This window comes from Apodemus sylvaticus, chromosome 8 (assembly GCF_947179515.1).
Source record: "Apodemus sylvaticus chromosome 8, mApoSyl1.1, whole genome shotgun sequence".
In the NCBI taxonomy this organism is placed as follows: Eukaryota; Metazoa; Chordata; class Mammalia; order Rodentia; family Muridae; genus Apodemus; species Apodemus sylvaticus.
The window spans coordinates 74,898,785-74,925,360 of record NC_067479.1 but is presented as its reverse complement, the minus strand read 5'-3'; the positions used below and the strand labels follow the sequence as shown (position 1 = coordinate 74,925,360).

The 26,576-nt window shown below is 42.4% G+C and overlaps 1 protein-coding gene across 6 annotated transcripts in view; it reads right to left on the bottom strand.

Moving 5' to 3' along the window:
- Chd8 (chromodomain helicase DNA binding protein 8) overlaps window positions 1–25,170 on the bottom strand; it is a 60,466-nt gene extending 35,296 nt beyond the window's left edge. For 3 of the 6 annotated variants that reach the window (XM_052191542.1, XM_052191548.1, XM_052191546.1), the window contains exons 1-3: window positions 25,058–25,170; window positions 3,170–4,227; window positions 1,225–1,596 (exon numbers count right to left, since the gene is read on the bottom strand). In XM_052191542.1, the coding sequence (XP_052047502.1) occupies window positions 1,225–1,596; window positions 3,170–4,012 (1,215 nt within the window). In that variant the 5' untranslated portion in view covers window positions 4,013–4,227; window positions 25,058–25,170. Of the gene's footprint in view, window positions 1–1,224; window positions 1,597–3,169; window positions 4,228–8,010; window positions 8,095–9,939; window positions 10,205–10,251; window positions 10,321–25,057 lie in introns of those variants that run through there. The other 3 variants (XM_052191545.1, XM_052191543.1, XM_052191544.1) reach the window with 3 other exon arrangements.
- Window positions 25,171–26,576: the final 1,406 nt, after the last annotated feature.

Below are 26,576 nucleotides of genomic sequence, written 5' to 3'. Positions count from 1 at the left end.
TATAAGTGTGTGTACCTGTTTGGGGTATATGCATGCACACGGGAGAACCATAGGACAACCTCCCTTTCTGGGTCTCCCTCAATCGCTTTCCATTATTTACTTATTTTTTAAAGACATGTTCTCAGGCAGAGGTAGGTACATCTCAGAGCTCAAAGCCAGCCTGATCTACAAAGTGAATTCCAGGAGAACTGGGGCTACACAGAAAAACCCTGTCTGAAACAAAACAGAACACAACAAAAACAAAAAGATAGGTTCTCCCTATATAGTCCTAATTGGCCTAGAGCACAATATGTAGACCAAGCTGGTCTTGAACGCTCATAGATCAACCTGTCTCTGCCTTCTAGGTGTTGGGATTCAAGGCATGAATAACCGCAATCAGGATAGGCTCTCTCACTGGACTGGGGTTCATGTATTTGGCTAGACTAGCTAGCCAAAAAGCCCTAGGGACATGCCTGTCTCCAACTCCTTAGTGCTGGGATCACAAGCTGTTCACACCAGTGGTTGAGATCTAAACGTATTCACACTGTACAGAATGTATTTTTTCCAAGTTAACCATCAACTGTGTCAAGAGGTAATTTCTTGTTTTTGTTTTTTTGAGACAGGATTTCTCTGTATAGCCCTGGCTGTCCTGGAAGTCACTCTGTAGACTAGGCTGGGCTCCAACTCAGAAATCTGCCTGCCTCTGCATCCCAGAGCGCTGGGATTACAGGTGTACGCCACCACAGCCCAGCTAACAGGTAATTTCAAATCATCTTTTTTATCTATGTATTTATTTGGGACAGAGTGTGTCTATTATGTAGCTCTGGTTGTCCTGGAACTCACTATAACAATCAGGCTGGTCTCAACTCAGGAGGTATACCTGCTTGTGCCTCCCCACTTAGGGCTGGGACTTAGGACAAGGGCTCACCATGCCTGCCTCTTTGTTGAGGCAACACAGTTTTGTTATGCAGTATAGCTCAGGCCCACTCTCCACACTTTACTCCCACAATATTATAATAAAAAAAGACTACAAACATTTTAAAGACAAATATTACAGAAATCATCACCTCAAACTCAACAATAATTATTAATCTTTGCATGATTTAATCAAAACGAGGTTTCCATGGGTGAAATAAAAATCTACACCTCAGTTCCAAGGTATTAAATTAGAACTGCCTACAGTAAGTAGCAATGGTTACTGAAGGCAGTGACAAAAACCTTTCTTTTCCGTTTCAAGTCACTCACCTGTGGCTGCAGCACCATCTTGAGCGGTACGGAAAGTCTCTGCCCTGGGTTTTGGCCTGGTCCCATTATTTGAGCCTGCTGCACAGAGGACAGGGTCAATGGCTGTGCTGAGGGTGGCGGCTGTGGTTGTGGCTGTGATGATGGAGGTTGTGGTACAATCTGGATTTTTTGCTGTGGCTGCTGCACCTGCAGTTGAATAGTTACTACTTTGGCAGGCTGCCCCTGGGCATTCTTGGCTTGAGTCAAGGCTGCTAGCTGGTTGCCCTGTAACACTATCTTGCCTGGTAGACTCCCTAACACAACATGCCGATGTCCTTGGGGACCTCCGGACTGTGGCTGTTGAAGGACCAAAGTGATGCGTTTTGATTCACCCTACAGAGAAAAAGGAAATCACGGAAGAGAAACATTAAAGAGTATTATATACAGAACTATTTATACCAGCTTTCTTCATTCTACTCATAAAACTGAATGTCAGATAATCAATTATTGTTTACCCTCCAGTATCTCTCTATATAGTATCTTTTCTGTAACATTTCTGCCCAGTGGGTATTTAGCCTATAACACTCACAGATACGCACCCATACACACATGCATGCAAACACATGCATGCATACATGTACACACATATGCACTTGCACTCACATGCACACACGCACACACGCACAACTTGATAGCTATCTAAGGCAGTCATTTAATGTTTGGGAATTAGGACAGAAATCCATAAAGTAAAATGAAACACGCCTCCACATCAGCTCCATTAGTCTTAATGCTTACAACTGCTCCCAATTCTTCTGATGCTTTATTCAGAGCGTTCTATGATGTAAAGTAGTAAGAGGACAGGAGAAAAAGATGCAATAGCACATGTGTGTAACCTCAGTATCAGGAGGCTGAGAGGGAAGGATTTTCAAGTTTGCGGTCAGCCTAGATTCCTATATAATGAAAACCTCTCAAAAACAAACCAAAACCCCCACAACTGGTGTGACAGCACACACCTCTAATCCCAGCAGTAAGAAGGTGGAGGATAGTCGATCAAGTTTGCGGTCAGCCTTCCTTGGCTATATAGAATTCCAGGCCAGCCTGGGCTACACCTCAAGAATCTGTCTCAATAAATAAATAAATAAATGGAAGATAGAGCACTTATAAGTATTACAAATATATGTTCTCAGAATATCCTCTATTTTCAATGACAACTTATAGCATAATTTAATATAAATATTTGCTTAATATCCATATCTCCCTGAAGGCAGAGCTGTCCACTGTATTCAGCACCAGATAGGTACAGTGCAGAGATAAGAGATGAGAGGCACATTAACATAACTACTCCACCTACCAATTAAGGAAGTGGCTGTCAAGGCTCACAGGTGAAAAGCAAAGACAGTAAGGCATGCCGGTTAGTGCCTATAATCCCAGCACACTTAGAGAACAAGGCAGGAAGACCATGCCGGTTAGTGCCTATAACCCCAGCACACTTAGAGAACAAGGCAGGAAGACCATGCCAGTTAGTGCCTATAATCCCAGCACACTTAGAGAACAAGGCAGGAAGACCATGCCAGTTAGTGCCTATAACCCCAGCACACTTAGAGAACAAAGCAGGAAGACCATGCCAGTTAGTGCCTATAATCCCAGCACACTTAGAGAACAAAGCAGGAAGACCATGCCAGTTAGTGCCTATAACCCCAGCACACTTAGAGAACAAGGCAGGAAGACCATGCCGGTTAGTGCCTATAACCCCAGCACACTTAGAGAACAAGGCAGGAAGACTGCCATGCATTTGAGAGCAGCCCCAGCTAGATGACTTTGTCCCAAACATGTCCTACCCTACAAGACAGATCTAGGCAGATTTCCCACAAGCAGGTCTGATAAACCATGCTCTCTCTTTCCCCACCCTCACTGCTCCAGGTCCTCTATGAAAATCACAGTTCATCTCCCTGTTTTACTCAATCACCTGGGTAGGTGTAGATGTCAGTGTAACTGCAGGCTTCAGTGGGGGCCCGGTAGCCCCAGGATTTCCAGCAGGAGCTGAACCCTTAACTGGCTGGAGGACTAGCTGCTTTACTGGTCGGCTTGGCTGGACAATGCGCTGAACAGCAGCCTGGTTCCCAGGGACCTTCGTGGCCAACACTGTATTACCAGAGACAATGGATACACCTGGTCGAAGGGGTGTACCAGTCAGCACTTTGGTAAAAGTGACTTTTCCACCATTGGCGGTCCCAGCCACTAGGGGCTGAGCTGTACTGGTGATACCTTGGGCCTGAATTTGTGCCACATGGGCACCTGTGACCGAGGAGTTTGGTGGAGCTTTAAGAATGACAATCTTAGGAGCTGACTGAGATGGTTGTCCTCCAGTATTACTGGTGGAGACACCTGTGGCAGAAACACCCATGAAAGGATTCCCTTGGCTCAAGATCTCCTGGCTCTTGGAGACCTGCAAAAGTCCTGATGTTGGTGTTGATGTCTGCAAGACAGGTTGGGCTGGCTGCTCCTGGCTGGTGGGCTGAGTGGTATAATCATGCAAGGTTAAGGATTCTGGAGCTGGAGCTGTGGATTCTTTGGGAAGTTCAGTGGGAGCTGTTTCCTCTGGTGGAGGAACCAGGTCACTTGCTGATGAATTCCCCACATCACCACCTCCACCATCTTGGTTCATCTGATCCAAGGAGTCCAGAGAACTTGGCAGTCCAAGGGCTTCTTCAATGGGGTCTTGAGTGACCTGATTAAAGCTGTCATCAGTCAGAGAGTCCAGGCCAAATAAGTTTGGGTCATCAAACAGATCCATGATGGGGTCTGCCATCTTGGTAAAGTAATAAAGGGTATTTGTTGAAGTTCTGGGGAGGGAAGGGGAGGGGGGGAACTCTTTCTCCCCTCCCCTTCCCTAGTAACAAAAAAATGTACACAATGGATGAAGACTATTCTTCAAATGAAGAGACAAGGAACAAGTGCATGTCAGATTGTTCTGAACTTCATGGAGCAAGACAGCTAAGTCTTCAGAGGGAGAAGATGGAACTCCTGTGATGGAATATAAATGAAAAATAAGCAAAGTTGGTGATTTCAATGAAAAATTCTAAGGTACCATCTTAATATCCATTTGCATTAAAGTAGTAAGACGACGATACGAGGAACTTTATAGATGGACACATGGTAAAAAGAGAACCCACATTTCTGTTTCAAAACTAAAAATTAAGAAGAAATAAACCCCCTTTAGGCCCTTACATCTCCCTATCTTGAAGTTTCTGTCTTATCAAGAGCACTTAGCTTGTTGGGTGCAGTGGCACACATTTTGAGCTCAGAACTTGGGAGGCAGAGGCAAGAGGGTTCAGGCCAGCTAGTCAGAGCTATGAAGCAAGACACTGTCTCAAAAAGTCAAAGAAACAAAAACAAAAAACTTCCCCACCCCACCTCCAAAAACAGTAAACTTGTTTTTGTCCATTTCTTTCTATAATTATCTTTTTAAGATAATAAGGAAGTTTATATTCACCCACTGTTAAACTGGCACAACTCTAAAATGTATCAAGAATATTTCTATAAAAGTAGATAAAAGTTTCTGGAAATACTGTTGTAAATTCTCCTTTGATCCAGGTTCTTCTACCTGTGACTAACAAAAGCAAGCCATCTGTAACCAAGCTTCTAACACGACGTGAGCTGAACCCAGTGCTGTTCCCCAGCAGTGTTCTACTAAACACTTATATACAGCAGTTTGTGCTAATGTATTTCCAATGCCTTTCTTACATACTTAATGTGTGGCTTACTTTTACCAGTTATTGGTAGAAGAACCTGGATCAAAAGGAGAATTTATAACAGTATAACCAGAAACTTTAATCTACCTTTATAGAAAAGTTATTTATACACTTTAGAGTTGTGCCAGTAAGATTAAAATTTTTCTTTGCAAGAGACTCAGCATTTCAATCCTAACTCATACATTAACTTTTTTCTCTTACCTATACATATTCCACATCCCTACCTGGCACACGTTGCTTGGTAATTCGTGTGCCTACAATGCTTTAGCCTATACATGGAACACTTAATGATAGAAGGAAAGAACTATCCAGTGACCTCCACACATGCATCATGGCATGCTCATCCACACATACACATCCATAATATTAAAAAACCCTTTAAAACATTTTTAAAAAGAGTATATAATATCAATGACAATCCAGGAAAACATTCCTTGATAAGAGATCCTTTTTTTCTAGCTATCTAAAGTCATCAATTAAGAAATCAGTCAGAAATATAAACACAATGTAGATCTGACAAAAAGATTTTTCCAACTCTCTGTGAGTATGTGTTAGTGCAATTGTGAGTGTGCACATGTGTGCGGGGGTGGGGAGACAGGCTATCCCAGGATTGCCTCAAACACTAACTCTCCTGCTTCAGCATCCTAAGTGTTGAGATAATGGGTTTTCAGTTATCTTTATAAAATAAAATAATGTGTCTCTTCCAGGCTTGCATAACTGAATACTTTTCAAGTATCAAGATCTGTATCAATTCCTACTCTTGGCCAAAATATTTCAGCAGCTCATTCCAACTTTTGATATTTGGCCACAAATTACTCAAAATGGCAACAAGCATAGTTATGCATATTTCTTTAGTTAATGAAAAACCTATTCAATAATTTCATACATTTCCTTAAGTCTCACCGTGGTTTTTTTTAGCTAGTTATGCCCCACTTTGCCATCTATAATCTTTGATCTTCTACTCACTTTCAGAGAAGTTACTAAAACAAACAAAAACTCATATGGTGGTTACATGCAGTCCCGGCATAAACACCACAACAGTAAAATAACTTGTATATATATATATATACTTCTAATACTTTGTTACTTATTCATTCTACTCCCACCTCCCCCAATAAGGGGCTAAATTCAAGCAAAGGTCTTTAAAAGAAAATTATATCTAAGACAGTCTTCCTATGCTGCCTAAGCTGACTCTGAGTTTGACGATCTTCCTGTATCAATCTTCAGAGGGCTTATACATATGTCACTTTCTCCAGAAGAAACTGTTGTTGTTGTTGTTGTTTTCTTTTTTCTTTTTTTAACAGATCTTACACTGGGAAGTGAACCTAGGACTTTGAGGATACCAAGTAAGAACATCACCACAGAGCTAATCTTACCCCCTTTTTTTTTTATTTAAATTTTTATTTTGGACCAAGCATAGTTGCATACACTGTTAATCCCAGCACTTGGAAAATAGAGACCGGAGGATATTTTTGATTTCTAGGCCAGCCTGGTCTACACAGTGAATTCTAGGATAACCAAGGCTACACAGAGACGTGTCTCAGAAATGTGTATTTGTTTAAAATGTGTTTTGTTTCCATGCATGTCACTGCACCACATGCATGCCTGTTGCCTGTAGAGGTCAGAAGGGGGGGGGGGGGGGGCGGCATCAGATCCTGTGGAACTGGAGCTGGAAGACTCCCATGTGGATGCTGGAAACCAAACCCAGGTTCCCTGGAAGAGTGCTTTCCCACCGAGTTGTCTCTGCAGCCCTCACTTTACCTGTTATTTAGCCATTCGCACTAAGCTGCATAGGCTGGCCTTGAACAGCCTCTGTAGACTAAGAGGGCCTCACCTTGTATTCTTTCTATATGTGCCTCCAAATGACCTGTGATTACAGCTCTGCCTACCAGACTGGACCAAAAATGGCACGTTTTCCCCCGTTTGGTTTGTTTTTCGAGACAGGGTTTCTCTGTGTACCATTGCTGTCCTAAAACTCACTCTATAGACAAGACTGGGCTTGAACTCATAGACATCCATCTGCCTCTGCCTCCCAAATGCTGGATTAAAGGTGTGTACCACTGTTACCCAGAAAAAAAAGATGGTAATTTTTAATAAGAAATTGGACTTTTTTCTGAAATACTTTGTAAAAAGATTTATTTTTATTAAATATAAGGACACTGTTGCTGTCTTCAGACACACCAGAAGAGGACATATGATCTCATTACAGATGGCTGTGAGCCACCATGTGGTTACTGGGAATTGAACTCAGGACCTCCGGAAGAGCAGTCCGCATTCTTAACCGCTGAGCCATCTCTCTAGCCCCTATTTATTAATCTTTAAAAAAAAAAATCAGTGCATCATCTCTTGATCTCTTGGTTCCTGCTTCCCAAACTTGTATGTGTGTGTGTGAAATAAAGGTGCTTTAGCGTCGGCTGAAGCATGAGGACTAAGACAGAAAGAAGACAATCACACTAGAAAGCACAGGTGTGAGCTTCCTTGAGACAATTACTTTTTTTTTTTTTTTTTGTGACAGGGTTTCTCTGTGTAGCCTTAACTGCCCTGGAACTCACTCTGTAGATCAGGCCCCTGCCTCTCAAGTGCTGGGACTAAAGGCATCTGCCACCACTGCCTGGCTTTAATTAAAACAAAACAAAACAAAAAACCCAGGGACTTTGTAGCCCTGGGTGGTCACAAACTCATAACCATCCACCTGCCTCATTTCCTGAGTGCTAGATTGTAAGCATGGGCTCTTACCTGGCTCTCTGACCAAATTTGTGTTCTCTACTTGTCAGTCTCGATTCAAGAACCAAAAATTCTTCCCAGGTGCAGTAGCTTACCTGCAACCGCAGAGCTTTTGGGGCTGAGGCAGAAGGACTGCGATGAGTTTAAGGACAAGGCTATATAACAAAACTGTCTCAAAAACAACCCTACCTCAAATCCTTGCAACTACACAGTCCTACCATATAGTATATTATTACTTCTCAATTCTTTCACTTGCACAGAAGCAAAGCCTGGCTCCCGTCTCAAACTCCCACACTTCTAACTTTATTCATTGTCCCCAGTCTTTTATTACCTGTGCATCATCTTGCCTGCATCAATACATAACTTAGCTTACAAGCATATACAGTTCATGGATTTCCTTTCCACAGTTCAAACCCTGGTAAAACAAATCAATGCACGATTTAGAGGTTTAATGTAAAGCAACTAGTAGATAATAAAGTGATGTCGGACTTTTCTCTTATTAAGAATGAAAACAGTCCTAACCTACCACTGCCCAAAAGAGAAACACATGCATGTGCCCTAAAGGAAAGTCAGGATTTAGTGGCTGCATTTAATAACTTCCCATAATCAAAATTAGTATACAGCCTGTATGACACCAACCCTGGGGATTGGAAATGGAGAAGAAAAAGAACAGAAGTTCAGCTGAAATCCAAGGACACCTATTTACACACTCTAAAGCAGATCCTGGCAGAACAACATCTGTTGTCCTCTTAGTGTTCCCTCGTTCTACAGGCCCCACCACCTTCCACAGGTTCTTATATTTTTTGGAGCCTCTGTGTTCCAACTCTATGGTCCTCGGGTTTGCCTCAACCTTGCCTGTTTCTATTACTTGTCTGTTTTATCACAACAGATTTTAAATTCTAGTCTATTATCTACCCCCAACACCCTCATGCTTTTCAACAAAACAGTGACTGCAAACAGGGGAGAAGCTGTGTGCACTATGTGCACTGAGAAGGGCTTATAGCACAGGAGGGTGTGGTCAAAGTGTAGGTTTTAAGTGTATACTTAGCATTACAGTTCTGTATTTGTAGTTTTATATTTTGTTGTTTCTATTATTGGCAGTGCAAGTGGACAAAATCTTTACCGGTAAGATCTGTTAAAAAAAGAAAAAAGAAAACAACAACAACAACAACAACAACAAAAAAAAAACAATGGACAAGGGAACTGATGCCAGTAGAAAGAAAAGACAACAGCATGAAAAAAGCCACTAATATCTCAGGGCTGAGGTCAGGGCTGGGGTCAGAGTTCTTACATTATCCCAAAGGGGTGTTTATCACAATTTACTGATAAAATGAAACACTTCAAAAGAAATAATTTCATCATCTATATAAACTGAACTAAAACACAGACTCTCCATTTATAGATTTCTCTACACTATCCATCCTTAGAAGATAATAAAACAAATGTCATATTGAGCAATACTTTTTCTGTAGTATAAAGGTTTAGAAAGCACTGCTAATGCTTAACGTTTGTGCTCAAAGATTCAGGAAAAAAAAGTATTTTACTTCAAAATATAAACTTTGTTGGAAATTGAATCATTTTCAGGAGGATGAGCTAGAGTCAGAAATAAACTCTACTTATTAAGACGCAGGATGAATAGGGGAAGCTTGATTTACACAAGAAATACCTTGAAAATAAAATAAACATGACAGCAAAATAAAAACATATATAGTTTATAGCAGGGGAGCACAAAAAAAAAGTAAAAATAAACAACTATGCCATTCAAACATTTGTGAGACTCAGAGAGTCTCAAACCTTAAAGACAAGCGAGCAAGAGACATCCAAAGCGAATGAAATTATGAAGCTGAGGTCAAAGAATGATCGGGATGGAAGGACACAGAACACAAGAAATGGAGCTATTAACTTGGAGTCACTCGGGCTTCCTCAAATAAATTGAGATCTTGGGCCATTTTCTCTGCCTTCACCTTTCTGTCAAATGGCTGGCAACTCTGTTTCTGTTTTCTAATAACTAAGGGAAAAGACATAACTAAATTAAGGGTGTAGATATTTGGAGGCAAATATGGCTGGTAACAGAGAGCACTTCGTTAAAAACAGGGAAAGCTAAATACCCAACCATAAAACCTAAAAGCATGTATTTTCAAAGGCCAAGTGGGAAACTGCAGAAATTATGTTACTCATATGGAGAGAGAAAGGAAGTAGAATTGATGAAGAGGAAAACGCTACTGGAAGTGGGGGTGGCAAGGGGGGCCGGGTACATTACCTGCTCTCACTGCCGGGGTTAGTGCCAGTAAGGCCCATACGGCAGAGGCAGGCTGAGGCTCGGGCGGAAGACTTCGGGCAACTGGAGCCCCCAAATGGAGTTGAAGTACATGCACTTGAGCGAGGGAGCTATCGGGGGCATCCTCCGAGGTGGGGATGGTCAAGACGGGAAGATACGAGGGGTGGGGGTGGGGGTGTGATGCCCAGGGAAGCAGCAACGTTAGGGCGCAAGCTGCAGGCTGAGAGGCCGAGCAAGCCCCGAAGGTGAAAAAGCCCTGCACCTTACCCCGGTGGGAGGCAAAGGTGGCTTTACCTGCGGTGGCCGTGGGGCCGGTTCGCTTCTCGCTGTCTCTCCAGCACCAGTTCCCCTCCTTCTACGCAACCTAACTTGATGCGCTTGCCCGCCCCACACTCTCATTGGCTTAGACCCACTGCCACTCAACCAAAGGCGCAGAGACGCAAAACAGCGCAAGGGCGGGACTAGAAGCAGCTCCCTTCCCCCGCAGGTTAGGTTGAGAGAGCACAGAGAGGCCTATCCGGTTTCTAGGGCCCAGACCAAGCCTGCAGCTTGCCTGAAAACGAAGGTGCAGGAGAGCCATCCTGATGGTTGATTCTTGACACTCACACCGCTCACATACCCGAATAGAACTCCAGGAAGGTGTTCTGCACTAGGCCAGCTCCGCCTCCCTCTGGAACCCCTGTCTTCCGGCGGCCCTGTCACTCCCTCCCACTGCCCAGCACAAGGTGCCCAGGCACTACTGGGGGGTGGGGGGTGGGGGGTGGGAGCGGGAAGAACAGTTGTTGGGGACTCAGACTTTCTCCTTTCCAAGATAAGACACTATGTGCTACAACCCAGGAAGCTGGCTTACATGCCTGACATTTCTGCTTCCATAAAGTTAGCTCAGGTGCCTCTAACAATTCATTGGTTCGGTGCCCTCCAAAATACACACCCAGTCCTACCCCCATCCTCTTTTTCTCCAAACAGTCCATTTGACTTAGCCATCACTGTCCATTCCTGGGGTCGCGAAGCAGACTAGCACCCATAGTGAGGGTATCCAAGTTTAAGTCTCCCAAAGTAAAAAACAGCTGCTTTACTCGGGACCACTGTTTACTCTGAAAAAACACGGAAATCTTATTTTTCTGTAATCTGGGCTCAGAATCTGAAAAAAAAAGACCAACTTGAACTCAGACCCGCTACTTTTAAAGACCCCAGTGTTACCTACCACTAGCCAGGCCAGGAACACTCAAACTGTAGTAGTGTTAAGGCTTCCTATTCACTTTGGCTTTGAAACCTCCTTCATACTTAGCATTCAATTAACTGCCAAGTCCTACTGACACTACTGCAATGTACTAGAACAGACTTCAGAGCCTGCAATGCGCTGTAAGTCCACCACTTTTTATACACAAGAAAACAGAACCACTGAAGGATCCAACTAAGAAACTAAGTAGCAAAGTCCGGGCTTCTAACTCTGGGGCCTTTTCTCTTTGTGCAGTTGCTTATGTAGAAGTCTCATAATTGATCTTTCTTCCTTCTAATCCATCCTGTTACCACATTAATTTCCTAATACACAATTTGACCAAATGAACTTCATGCTTAAGAACTGTGGGGGCGCGGGAGAACGGTTCGAGACAGGGTTTCTCTGTATAGCCCTGGCTGTCATAGAACTCACTCCATAGACCAGACTGGCCTCGAACTCAGAAATCCGTCTGCCTCTGCCTCCCAAGTGCTGGGATTACAGGTATGTGCCACCACTGCCCAACATTTAAGAACTTTTAAAGAGGGCCTCTTACTCTTGTAACTATATGAGGCAAGTCTACAATCCCAGCAGTTAGGAGACTAAGGCAGGTAAAAAAAAAAAAAATGTAATAGCACACCTTGCCTTTTTTTGTCCTAATTTCCACTGTTATTTGATATATACATTTACATGCTAGTCAAAATGTCAAGTTACTATTGCTTTATTTTTTTTCCTCATATGGATCTAGTCAATAGTGCAGCATTCAAATGCATTCGCCACCTCTTCTTTCATTACCTCAATTCTTGTTGTCTGAGTCGAGATCTCATGGTACACAATCCAGATTGCCTTGGAACTCACTATTGCATCTCAAGATTGCCACAAACTCATGGTGATTCTCCTGCCTCAGCCTCCCCAGTGCTGGGGTAACAGCCATAATTTCAAACAGCCATATGGTTTACCATACTCAGTTATCTAAACATTTACCAAGTAGACAGTAAGTAATAATAAGTAATAAGTAAGTAATATTAAGTAGTAAGACAGTAATAGTAAGTAATAGTATTAGGTACCCAAAAATAAATAATCCCTACCCATCAGCATGCTAGTGTACAACTGTAATTCTAGCACTTGAGAGGTAGAGGAAGGAAGGTCATGCATTTAAGGCTAGCTTGAGTTAAAAGTGATCCTGTTTGGGCTAAAGAAATAGATGGCTCAGTGGTTAAAAGCACTGACTGCTCATCCTAGAGGTCCTGAGTTCAATACTCAGCAACGGGTTACATGGTGACTCACAACCATCTGTAATGGGATCTGAAGACAATATACTCACATACATGAAATAAATGAATCTTTAAAAAAAGTGATACTGTTTTTTAAACAAACAAACAAACAAAGAAACAAAACAAGACAGAGGGAAGGAGAGGAGAGAGGGAGGAACAGAAAAGGATAAGTCCCTACTCCTATTGGGTGTGTGTACATGTGGGAAGAAGGTAAACAGTAAGCACCATAATAAAACCACCAAGTGGACAAGTATAAACAGTCATAATACAAGATGGTAATACAACAGCAGGGGCACTGCAGGGACATGAGAAGAAACGGGTTAATATAGGAGAAAAAGATCATGAAGCAGTTTCTTAAATTATAAGAGATAGGGTAAAGTGGACCATATGAAAGGAATATTCAAGCAGCAGAGATAGTGGGAGGGAAGGCAAAACAAAAGCATGAAATAGAAAGCAGTATGTGTCACATAATTCTGTTGTTCAGTCCTGCCAAAGGCACAAGTCACAGGAACCTGAACAGAGATAAAGTTGAAGGCTAGGAAAGAGTCAAATATTAGAGAGCTGTTTTCTTCCAGGTAAACAGGAATCCACAGAGACACAGAAGGACACAACAGAACCAACTTTACTTACCCAACTCTGCCTTTGAGGGATGGAAGAACAGAGGGCATGGGACCAGTCAGGAGGTTGCTATGGAGTCCAGAAAAGAGGTAGATACTGCAGATTTACTAGTTTGCTGTTTTCTGTGAGATAAGTGAGCATGGGACCTTGGATAGAAAGCTCCATCCACAGAGCCAGACTGGTAGGTGTTCTGACTCTGGTCCCTGTGAGCATACCTCCCTTGCTTTCAGACCACCTTTTTTAAACCTTTTTAATTTTGTGACCCACCTGATAACCTTCCAATAAATTCCCTTTCTGAATCTACCTAACAACGTGTGAATTATGATGGGAGGGAGGAACAGAACTCAGACCAGAAATACTGATATAAAATTAGTAGGACATGGAATTTAGCCATACTGAATGAGTTGTTTATACAACATGTCAAACTGTGATATTCAATGGCTGCAGAAAAGTCCAGTTTGGTGACAGATTTAGACAGTTGTCCTAACTCTCTAAATGGTGGTAGGTGTAAAAAGATTATCTAAGAAATGTGAGCAATAACCAAAGTATAAGGAAAACTGTTCAAGCTGGGAATGGCAGTGTACACATTTAATCCCAGCATGCAGAATGAGAGGCAGGCGGTTCTCTTTGAGGCCAGCCTGGTCTACACAGGGAGTTCCAGAACAGCCAGGGCTACACAGAGAAACCCTATCTTAAAAAATAAGGCAAATAAACAAACAGAAAAAACAAACAAGAAAGCTTGCTCTATTACCATTAAAGGGAGACTAGAAAAATGTGTCAATGAGGTTTCTATTGGAGAAACCAGGATTTCACTAGATAACCTGAAACTCACAGAGATCCACTTGACTAGCTTTGGGAGTTAAAACAGTGTATTAGGGTGCCACTATACCTGGCCTCCCTGGGTCCATTTTAAACAAAGTAGCACTATAAGAATATATATATCCAAAATGGAGAGAAAAACTCAGATTTTTCCAAAGTTATACATACAGATTTTATGTAAGAGCTTTATGTTTAAGTGTAGACAAATAATTTAATACTATGCAGACTAAACAAAACACTTAGTTGGAGGCCAAAGCAGTTTGAAATAGAAGGCAAGAGCTAATAAAAAGAGGATGGTGGATTTTAAGGATCAGAATGAGCTATGCTAACTTAACAACATAGAGAAGAAGAGCTAGAGAGGAAGGGAACAAGCATATGTCACAGAGACAAGGACGAAGAGTGGCTGACTATATCCACTGGAGGGGGTGGAGCGAGGTCTGGGGTAAGAGCACTTGCTGCTCTGCCAGGGGACTCAGGCTCAGTTCCCAGTTCCCAGCACCCACATGATGGCTCACAACTATCCAACTTCGGTTCTAGGGGATCCCATGCCCTCTTTTGGCCTCTGAGGGTTCCAGGCACACATGTGGTTGCAGAAAATGGCCCAGCCTTTACACATCTTCCTTCTGGCTTTGAGGCACCAGTCCGGGGGTCACGCTGCCTCTGTTGCAGCTTCTTTGCTACTCTTCCCCTTGGACAGTGGAGACTGAGTTTCACTTTGGCTCATAGCTCTCTTCCTGTCATGCTAGCTATATTTTCTTCTTACAGATGTCTTATTCAGTGTACAGCCCCAATCACTATTCATTCTTTTCTTCAATGAATGACCTCCATGCTTTCATGTCCTTCTTGTCTACCTCCGACCCTGCTGCACTACCTAAATGCTTACTCAGCACTCCTTGGGCTCTTCTCCAATGCCTCACCACCACATATGACCATCTTCCAGCAACCTCCTCTTTACCTTCCACATTCAACATTTAAAAATCCCATCTTCTAAATATCCCTCAGTTTGATCAAACTTTTTTTTTTTTTTTTGCTCTACTGGCTCAAGTTAACACTGGACTACTGTGACTTTCTTGTAACTGATTCTTCTCTTATCTATTAATCCCTTTTTTCTACCTCCCTCCTGCAACTTCATGTGGTACTAAAGAAATTGAACCCAGGGACTACTCTACTACCCCTTAACAAACCAGAAATAACTATCTTGAGGAAAATGAGCCACAGAGAGATTGTTAATTTGCCCAGTATCCCATAGCTAGTAAAACACAGTGTCACATTCAAATTTAGGCAATGTAACTTCAACTGCCCTAATATACTGTATCCCGCATATATGCCTTACTATAAATTGTCTCTTAGCCAGGCATGACAGGTTATGGCTATAATCCCAACACTCAGGAGGCAGACAGCTTGTGCCACAAGTGGAATTCCAGACAAACCAGGATTACAGATAAAGACCCCCAAAACAAAAGCAACCTAATAACCAATAAAGTACCTCTTAATAGCTAATACTTCTTCCTATTAAGTGGCAATTGGGTACCCAATTACAAAGTTTTTGATGCACTCCCCCATTAGAATGCAAGTTCTTCACCTGGAAAGACTATTTGTAACCTGTCTTGGTGGTAATGGACATTCAATGTACTTTAGTGAAGAATGTATTAAACTTCCAGCCAAAGGTGTGAGCGAAGCTTCAAAGGTAATGGGAAGGTTTCTGAGCAGAGGGCAATGACTCGCCTTACTTAACAACAACAGATGAGTAAGGATATGCTTCCCTCCAGAAACACTCAAGAAAAAGGCATCATAAAATCATATGTATCTTTACTTTGTAGGACCAACAGCAGACACAGCTTTACATAAAGCAAAAGAAGACATAGGGCTCTTCTGAGAGACAGCTTAGAACTTAGGAGCACAGACTGCTCCCGCAGAAGAACCATGTTCAATTCCCAGCACACAAATGACAGCTCACAACTGTCTGCAACTCTAGTTCCAAGGGATCCAACACTCTTTCTGGTCTTCACAGCCACTAAACAAGCAAAGTGATGCAGGCAAACCCCATATTCATAAACTTAAAAACAAGGGGCACACACACACACACAAAAGACTTTTCCACGGTGTGATAATTAATGACTACTGGAAGTAATGAAGACTTAGTGATCCCTTTTAGGTACAGAATAGTGACAGTGATGACAATTTAAGGTAGTGGCAAAAAGCATATGACAGGCCGGGCAGTGGTGGCGCACGCCTTTAATCCCAGCACTTGGGAGGCAGAGGCAGGCGGATTTCTGAGTTCAAGGCCAGCCTGGTCTACAGAGTGAGTTCCAGGACAGCCAGGGCTACCCAGAGAAACCCCCGTCTCGAAGGGAAAAAAAAAATGACAATAGTATAGACACCTGAGGTCTTAAAACGTAAGATATGGATTTAAAAAAAAAATCAGTTTCATTGTAGTTTGTTTAAAACAAACAAACAAACAAAAAAAACCAGTTAAAACTAGTGTTTTGGCCTAAGCTTGAAGATGGAAAACGAGTGTGATCTTGTCTTTAAGGATCTTTGCCCTAAAGTAAACTTAGTCTGATTCTGAAGAAATTCCGAGTCACTGGCTCAAGGATATAGAAGGAAAAAATAATGTGCTTTGGACAGGTTTGATGCTCAGTGGGAAACGGAGATTGCCAATCAAGGCCAAACACTTGAGTTTGACTCCTGGAACCCATGTACACAAGTAAGGAGAGAACTGACTTCACAAGGTTGTCCTCTGATCTCTACACACATCAGATACATGCATACACACATATACCCATGATACAAACACTCACATAAAAATGATGATGATGAAGTAATAAAAAAAAAAAGATGATGCTGAGTTCCAGAGAAAAATCTAACTTGACCAACATAGCTACTGATACTACTACTTTGTACATACTATGGAAATAATGGCCTACTCTGTTGGCGTAACAACTTTGGTCTCTACCTCCATGCAACCTGGATTTCCCTATTTTATTATTATTATTTTTGTTTTTTGTTTTTTTTTTTTTTTGAGACAGGGTTTCTCTGTATATCCCTGGCTGTCCTGGAACTCACTCTGTAGACCAGGCTGGCCTCGAACTCAGAAATCCGCCTGCCTCTGCATCCCAGAGTGCTGGGATTACAGGCATGCGCCACCACTGCCAGGCTCCCTATTTTAAGTAAGCCATTTTTCTTCCATTTGTTCAGCCTGGGAGAAAATGTAAATGTTTACTTAATTCAATTACATGTTATAAAATTTGAGCATTTCAAAGTAATCCTAAACAATAAAAGATAAAATGTAATGTTTGACATATAGCAGGCTAACAGAGAGGAATTTATTCCTTAGCCAATATTTTAAATCAGTACCACTCAAAGTTTGTATCATACAAAATTACTGGGTGGTAGTGGGGAATGCTTTTAATCCCAGCACTCAGGAGGCAGAGGCAGGCAGATCTCTTGAGTTCTAGGCCAGCCTAGTTGATATAGGGATTCCAGGTCAGTCAGGGCTATAGAGAAACTCTGTCTCAGAAAACAAATAAATAACAAGAACAACAACATCAACAACAATAACAACAATTCATTAGAGACTTAGCAGAGCTGATCTGCTAAGCAGAATGATGGGAAACCAAAATATACATATACAAATGGGCTTCACGGCTGGAGAAGCTGGGTTAAGGGACTCTGGTACTAACATGCAAAAAGGGCAGTAGTACAACCTTCAACAGACCTAGCACTAGCATCCAGAGCGCTGATGAGGAACTCTATGCATCATTTTTACATCTTCAGGAATATGTCAGCATCTACTATGTGACTATTCCATTTATTTCACAAAACCTTTTTGTGGTAAATTATAATTCCTCAATTTATTGGGCTGTCCCTTGTCACTCTCATGCCCACCTCCAGCAGACTGAGCCTCTGTCAGCTTTCAGAAGTGAAAGGGAAATACCAAACCTGTACAGGTATTTATATGCCTCATTAAAAGAATAAGTTACCCAACATTACAGAAGACAGGGGAAAATTCTGCACATTATAGAATCCATGTGTAATTAAAGGGCTAACTCAATATGTGCCAGCAGGAAGGATCTTTTTAAGAGTTCTTTATATTTGAGGATTAAGAGGCTGAAGAGATGGCTTAGCAGTTAAGAACATACATTGCTTTGGCAGAAATTAGTTCCCAGTATTCATAGGAAAGTGGCTCACCACCACTCAAAACTCCATCCCAAATGACTGTGACCCCCTGACCTCAGTGGGCACCTACACCCTGTGTACACACCTACAGACAGACAGACAGACAGACACACACACACACACACACACAAGTTAAAATAAATCTCTATAGGAAGAACAAAAAAGTAGTATAGAACAGAAACAAGGAAGAATAAAACACTGAAATTTTGTCTCCTGGATTTTTGTTAGTCCCTAATTAAAAACATCCCTAGCCACACCAGGCATTCTTTTAAACTCAGCGCTTAGGAGGCAAAGGCACTCTCAGATCTCTGAGTTCAAGGACAGCCCAGTCTACACAGTGAGTTCCAGGACAGCCAGGGATATGTAGTAACCCTGTCTTCAAATCTCCCACTTCCCTACAAAACAATAAGAACGAAACTCCGAGAAAAGGAAAAAAGGAAATTCATAAATAAATGATCTGTCACAGAGACAGCACTAACCTAGCACATGCAAGGCCTTGGGTCCCACATCTATACAGCACCACACAAAAAAATAAATCAATCGGAAAAAGCTCCTCATTCATACCCCTTACTTAATGAAATCACACATCACATCCCCATCTCCCAAATTCTGCTATCTGGACTCTATATAAGCAACTAAGCTAGCAAAAAAATCACTAATTTTTCAAAGAACCAACCCAAAAGAAATACTATTACTAATGGAACAATATATTTACAAATATTCACATCCCAGCCAAAAAATCCTCAAAGATGTCTACACTGCATTTTTTAAAATATACAGTGGAATTAAATAAATAGAGTGAGAGAAAATTCCAAAAAACCCTGATGGATTCACAACTGTTCAATGGCCTGCCTGCCCTCTCAAATGAATTTATTTTTTTTAAAGATTTATTTATGTATTATATGTGAGTACACTGTAGCTGTCTTCAGACACCCCAGAAGAGGGTAACAGATCTCATTATAGATGGTTGTGAGCCACCATGTGGTTGCTGGGATTTGAACTCAGGACCTTCGGAAGAGCAGTCAGTGCTCTTAACCGCTGAGCCATCTCTCCAGCCCCCTCAAATGAATTTATTACTTCACTTAATATGGGGCTAGAAAGATGGCTCTGCAGTTAATAGCACTGGTTGCTTTCGCAAAGCAAAGGACCTAGTTTGGTTCCCAGTACCCACCAGGCAGCTCACACCCATCTCTGGTCTAGTTCCAGAGGATCCAACAACCTCAGTGGCCTCCTGGGACATCAGGCATGCACATGGTCACATCCATACATGCAGACAGCATTCATACACATAATTGTTTGTTTTGTTTCTGTATTTTCAGACGGAATTCTTTTGTGTAGCTCTGGCTGTCCTGGAACTCACCAGGGAGACAAGACTGGTCTCAAACTCAAGAGATCCTCCTGTCTCTGCCTCCTGAGTGCTGGGACTAAAGGCATGCACTATGGCTTAGGGTGCAGTTCAGTAGTAGAGCTGGATCATGAGTTCAGTCTCTAAGTACACCAAAATTAAAAGGAATTTACTTACTATATAATTTTTCTCAGAATGTTACTGACCTAGGAAGCTGAGGCAGGAAGACTGCTAAAAATTCCAAGATAGGGGCTGGAAAAATGTCTCTGTGGTTAATCGCACTGGCTGCTCTTGCAGAGGGAGGGCTGGGTTTGATTCCTGGTACTTAAAATGAGCAGCTTACAGCCACTAGTAACTCTAGCCCCAGGGGATCTGATGCATTCTTCTGGCCTTCCACAGGCAGCAACATGCAAGTAGTGCATCTACACTTACGGCACCGAAAAATACAACAAAATTTAAAAACAAACAAACTAAAAACAAAAATAAATAAATAAACCAAGCCAGTCTAGGTTATTTAATGGTTCCAGACCAATCTGGGTAACAGAGTAAGATCCTACCTGGGGGGGAGAAAAGGTTGTGTTTGTGTGCTGATAGCTCAGTGGTTAAAAACACTTTGCAGCACAATCAAGAGGCAAGAGGATGAGGACCACAGTTCAGATCCAGCAACCCACCAAACAAGACCTCCTGCAAAGGTCTGTGATTCTAGCGTCCTCTTCTGGCCTTTGTAAGTGTACAGCACCAATATATACATGCATATACAAATAGAGACACATACAAATAGAGACACATACACATACAGAGTAAATGAATCTTTAAAAAAAAAAGTGGGGCTGGAGAGATGGCTCAGTGGTTAAGAGCGCTTACTGCTCTTCCAAAGGTCCTGAGTTCAAATCCCAGCAACCACATGGTGGCTCACAACCATCAGTAATGAGATCTGATGCCCTCTTCTGGTGTCTGCAGACAGCTACAGTATACTGACACATAACAATAAAAAAAAAAAAAAAAGTGCCAGGCATGGTGGTATATGCTTTCAATCCCAGCACTTGGGTGATAGAGGAAGGTAGATTATCTGTAAGTTCAAGGCCAGCTTGGCCATAATATATTAAAGGACAGGCAGGACTATGTGAGAGACTGTCTCAAACACACAAATAATAGTAAAATAAAATACATTTTAAAACATTAATGTTTTTTTAAAAAAGTTATAGACTCTCAGAACAAAAAGGTCATTATGGAATTATTTTACTAGGCAAAAAGTTTATCACTATCTCATTTTAGGTATTGATATATGGGGAAGGATACAATTCTGGAAATTATTTCAGTAGAATACTACTCAACTTATCATTTCCCAATGAAGTTATATATTACAAGTTTCTCTGGAGATAGTCAGAAGAAATAAAATCAGGCATATTTCACTCTTTCAACATTAAAGAGAACTTAGTAGTAATTATGTATACTAACAAATGATTATTTTGGACATCTTTTCAAATAAATTAGTTGTACCATATAATGATAACCTGAACTTGAAGAAGGTAGAATTCTAAGTTCCCCAAACTGTTCCACTGCTAAGAATATAGTCTTGGATCTATTCCTGCTGAAGATGAATATTGCTATCTATAACATTCTGAGTATTTTGGTGGTGCTGAAGACCAGACTTGGAGCCTGTGTACATCAGGCAAAAGTTACATTTGCAGCTAAGATACTTTAAGTGGAACATTTTGTTTCACGTGACATTAAATAACTCAGGGATCCTGCTGAAGGACAGAAAATAATAATTTAAAAAAAAAGAGGGTGGGGAGAAAGAGAAGGAAAAGCTGGGTAGAGTGGCACAGACCTGTTTTGCCCAAATATTTATATTTAGAATATTTGGGAAGATTAGGAGTTCGAAGCCAGTCTCAGAATTATATAATAGAGTTCAACGCTAGCCTGACCTACATTATATTTTCTGTCTCAATACAAAAAACAAACAATAAAAAACCCCAAAATGCCTGCAGAAAGTCAAGTTCCTACTTATTAGTCCTTGATGAAGAGCTATAGGCAGTTAATTAATGGCTGCTAAAAGAGGTAGAATCAAGATGAGTCTCAGGAGTTTGCCAATCCCAAAAGCTCAGTCCTGAGTCCAAATAACACAAGTAACACTGAACGGACTCAGTAGGTTTATACTCACATACATACGTATACACATACACATACACATATAGATAACAATAATTAAAGAGGAAGAGGTCAATAATGCGAGGGAGCAGGGGAGGATGGGAAAGAGGAAGGATGGAAATTATATAAATATAGTACTCAAGTATGAAATTATCAAAAAATTAAGAGAGAGATTACCTACAGAACTGCTCAGAACAGCTTAAAAAGAGACCTCAGGTACTAGCATGCCCTGCAGCTTAAACTGTAAACATCTGTAACTATGCACAGATAGACATAGTTCATAAGACAAATACACAAGAATTTTACTTTTGGGTTTTTGGGGCATTTCAGGTTATTATTGGAATTGAACCCATTGCTTTGTATATACTCAGCAACCCCTGTACCAAGTTATATCCCTCAGCTCCTGCAATGACAAATTTAAAATGCAGAGCACAAAAAGAGTCAAATTTGATTTCATAAACACACATAAGAAAACTGTGAAGTTAAAGGGAAAGAGGTTATCTAGGACCACATCTGGAATGCAGTAACAGTTGGATAAAGTGCAGTGCATAGTTGGATAAAGCTTTTAGGCAATAGAAAATAGCTGTTGTCTGTTACATAAAAATACAGCTGTCACTTAGGTACTAGACATCGGTACATTAAGACAAAGAGTAAACAAAACCCTAAGAGGAAGACCAGGAAGGCTGCAGAAATCACTCTGGAGGGAACAAAACCTAACTGAGTGACCCAGGAAGCATGAGCACCTACCTACCCATGAATCGAATGCCAAAGAAGAAGACAGTAAACACCAGAATGGCCACAGCAGACCTCAGCAGAGTCAAGACCACAGGCAAGCAGGGCAGATGGCGACTTCTGCTGCTGAGCCCAAGGCTTCAGGGAAAAGGTTCGCATATCGTCTTTTGTTTTTCTACCATGTAATAGGCTGAATTTAAGCTCAGAAGGTAGAAGATTTCGGGGCTGTGGATAATTTCACAAAGCCATTTAACATTCATCTGAATGCGGTAGTTGTTCCATGGATAAAAAGCATTAACGTTTATTCTTTCAATAACAGGAACCCTCAAATTAACCCTCAGTCACAGTATTGCTAAAGCAAATTCTCTTTTAAAGGTGACATGTATAAAGGTTTCCCTTAAAGAATCCCCCCTCAGCTGGGCGGTGGTGGCACACGCCTTTAATCCCAGCACTTGGGAGGCAGAGGCAGGTGAATTTCTGAGTTCGAGGCCAGCCTGGTCTATAAAGTGAGTTCAGGACAGCCAAGGCTACCAGAGAAACCCTGTCTTGAAAAACAAAAAACAAACAAACAAACAAACAAAAAAAGAATCCCCCCTCACTACCCTCTATTACCTAACAGAAACTGCTCCTTCACACAAAATGTCATTTTTAACACAAAGTTCCGCCCCAGTGGGTATCCTGCCCTATCATCCAGGAATGCTACAGAAAAGGTTGTCCTAGGAAATTCTAGATCTATGTTTCCTGGAATACAAAATCAGCTCAGCAGATATATTCTCCATCTACTTCTAAAAGGATCTGGCCAGTTTGAGAATTTAAAAAAAAAAAAAAAAAAAAAAAATCAAAGAACCAGGTGCATGGATCAAACACTGAGAAGAGCTTGCTTAGAACCTGTGCATTCCTCCACCAATTCCTTTATTCCCACTCTTCTGAGATTTCAGCTTTAAACCTTCTGTGAGCCTTTTTCTCTTTCTCTTTTATTTGGAGTGTGGATGGTTTAGAGGACTAAACCCAGGGTTGTCTCTGTCTCTTTCTCCCTCCCTCCCTCCCTCCTTCTCTCTCTCCACTGACCAATATCCTTTGCCTTGTCTGGTAGAGTCTTTGTCATACCACTCTTACTTGCAACAGTTTTTAAGTAGCATTAAGCCGTATTTTCTTATCATAACCTTTATTGTCTTAACAGCTGGAATAACTAAAATAGTTCAAGCAATGTTTTCCATTTTCAAGATTTTGGTAGTAGTGAACTTGTATAATCCAAGAACTTAGGTGGGAGAGACATAAAGACCGAAACTTCAAAGTCATTAGTGAGTAGGAGGACAATCTGGACTAAGAGAGACTGTTTCCAAAAAACAAAAGTAAAACAATCAGGGGTTATTGTTGAACCCATCATCTTAGAGTCCCCCCTGGGAATGGCCGGCATTACTAAAGGATATGACACCCAAAGAAAAACAAGTTAACAAAAAAGAAGGTGCCCACTTCCTGCCCTAAGAAACTGACTACGACTTGTTGTGGAACCTGCTGGGTGACTATAAAAAGATATTTCTAGGCAGAAAAGGCTCTGTTATTAAGAAGACAATATCCCAGCAGTAGCCGGAGGTGCACGCCTTTAATCCAGGCAGAGGCAGGAAGATCTCTGTGAGTTAGAGGCCAGCCTGGTCTACAAAAGGAAAGCCAGATACCCTTTCAAAAGACAACCGCACCGACAAAAGGGGAACATTCAAACTGCAAATCCACTTTCTAGAATCTGATGTGCCCCCAAAAAACGACCTCAGCTGGCACTAAGCCAGTCTCTGAGTTAACAAACTCACAACAGAGATCCCGTGGACATCGAATGGCAGAACGCAGCAAAATTGATAAGGCAATTTCCTTCACTTGTGTCTGAGATGGCTCACTATGTCTATCCTTTGAAAGAAAATTACTTAGTGTTTAAAAGCCGACTTCTGGCTCACTTTGCTCAATTCACTGCAAAGACTGGTTCACTACACACCTCTTCTGGGAAGCCTTTAACGACGTCAGGGCTGCCCCTTAAAGAGGCGCTGCTGCGCATGCACAGCTGCAGAATGGCGAGCATAGTTTTTGAGACACCAGAAACTGGTACATTTAAAAACAAAACAAAACAAATCTTAAATAATATTCGCCAAGAGGCACTCCCCTCCTAGTGAAGAGTTTACATAATGTGTCAGAAACCCAAAGAGCTCTGCAGACCTGTCAAGGAAGACACAAGACTTGAGCTGTTTCCTCGTCACCTCTACTTCGCAACAGTCCCACAGAAACTGGGTACATAATAAATCCGCACACGTTCATCTGAGGCTTTCCTACCCACATTTACTAAAACATTAAAGATGGGAGAGGAGAGGGGAAGAAAAAAAAAATCCAGCCAAACAAAATAAAACCTTGGCCTCACACTTCTGACTCCAACGTACGGAGTAACCTAACCGAGCAGGGGAGTTTTTCTTCTTGTGAAGGAGGAAGGAGAAAAAGGCAACTGTCTCGAATGTGCGCCTCGCCCAGCAGTGCAATGACAAGCTCCAAAACTCCACGCTGGCCCCAGCAGCTCCCTCGCGGCCCGTCCCAGCCCGGCCCCGCGGCCCGTACAGTCCCCAGCGCCTGCCTCTCACAAAGGAGAGTGGTTCAGCCCCGAGCATCCCGCACCTGATCACCCAGCGCTGCACCCGCATGGGTGCGAGCGAGCGAGGACGTTGATACCCCACCCACTACCCGCCCAGGCCCCGGCGAGGCTTGGTGGAGCCGCGCGTGCCGCAGGCTTACCTGAGCCAGTCCTGCGGCTTCCTTCCCCGGGCAAGAGTTGCAACCCACCGTCCGGGAGAACAAGGCGCCTTCCGGCGGAGCACGGCCAACCCTCGCCGCAAGCAAGCTTGCTAGTCCTCCATACTCCTGGGCCCGCCCACCGCCCTCCACCCGCCAATGGTACGGCCGGAGCCGGGCGCCATCCAGGAAGTCTCAGAAGGGTGGGAGGGCCTGAGGCTGGGAAGGGTACGTAGGCAACCGCGGATATGCCTGATTGGAAATAGGGCCCGGCGGGGCTCGCAGGACCAGCCTCTGACCCCCACCGCTGGGGGCGCTCCAGACCCGGACAGCACCTGCTACCTGTCTCGGGAGGCCATCTTGGGTCGACTGGCTTGGTGATCTCCCAAGAATGCTTATAGGAATGTGAAGCCCCTTTTGGAGTTCTGTTGGTCCGTTTTGGTCCAGCCCCTACGTGCCCTCCTCTCGTGTACTCAAGATACCTGCCACTCAGGGTGAGGAACTCTGGAAAAATGTTGACTGGGACTGGAAACAAGCCCCATTACCTCTTAATGTAGGAATGATGCTGGTTTGTTCAAGAAGCCAACCATCATCAGTTTTCCCGAATGGCCCATCCTAGGGGGACTAATCCTTGACAAGCAGGATTATCAATACATAATCGACACAGGTTATATAGCCATTCTACTTGATTATCTATGCATGTTTCAGATTTTCCAATATTAGTATTTTTGACACAGGATCTCCATATATCGCCAACGTTGGCCTCATATGTAAAACAGGCTAGCCTTAAACACAGAAATATGGTATTTAAGGCATGAGCTACCACGCCCTAGCCCGGTGTTCTGATTTTAGCAAACCAAAATACTGAGTCATTTAGTAATAACGGGAATGAGGAATTTCACTTAAAAAGCAAAGGACCTTAAAATCACCAATAGTTCCAAACTACGCACGAAAACACACTGGGCAAACAAGACTCAGCAGAGGGATACTGATGAGAATCATTTATTCTGGAAAGAAGCAAAACTTCATCATAGGTGAAACGGCACTGAGAAAGGTGTTCCTGAATTTTCTAAAGTTCTGCCAACTGCATTTCCATACAAGACATTTTTTTGTGGTTGTTTAAATACCAGTATTAGAAAACTCCAGGAAGCTTGAACAACATGGCAAGACCCACAAAATTTGTTTTTAAAGAGATTTATTGCAGGGCATGCCCTTTTTGGGTTTTGGTGGGGTTTTTGTTTGTTTTTGTTTTTCGAGACAGGGTTTCTCTGTGTAGCCCTGGCTGTCCTGGAACTCACTCTGTAGACCAGGTTGTCCTGCAACTCAGAAATCCACCTGCTGCTGCTTCAAGTGCTGGGATTAAAGGCGTGTGCCCCCACTGCCCGGCAGGGCATACCTTTAATCCTAGGATTTGGGAGGCAGATACAGGCCAATCTCTGAGCGCCGGTCTACAAAACTAGTTCCAGGACAGCCAGGGATACACAAAAGAAAAAAGGTTTTCTATTATATTTTTAATTATGTG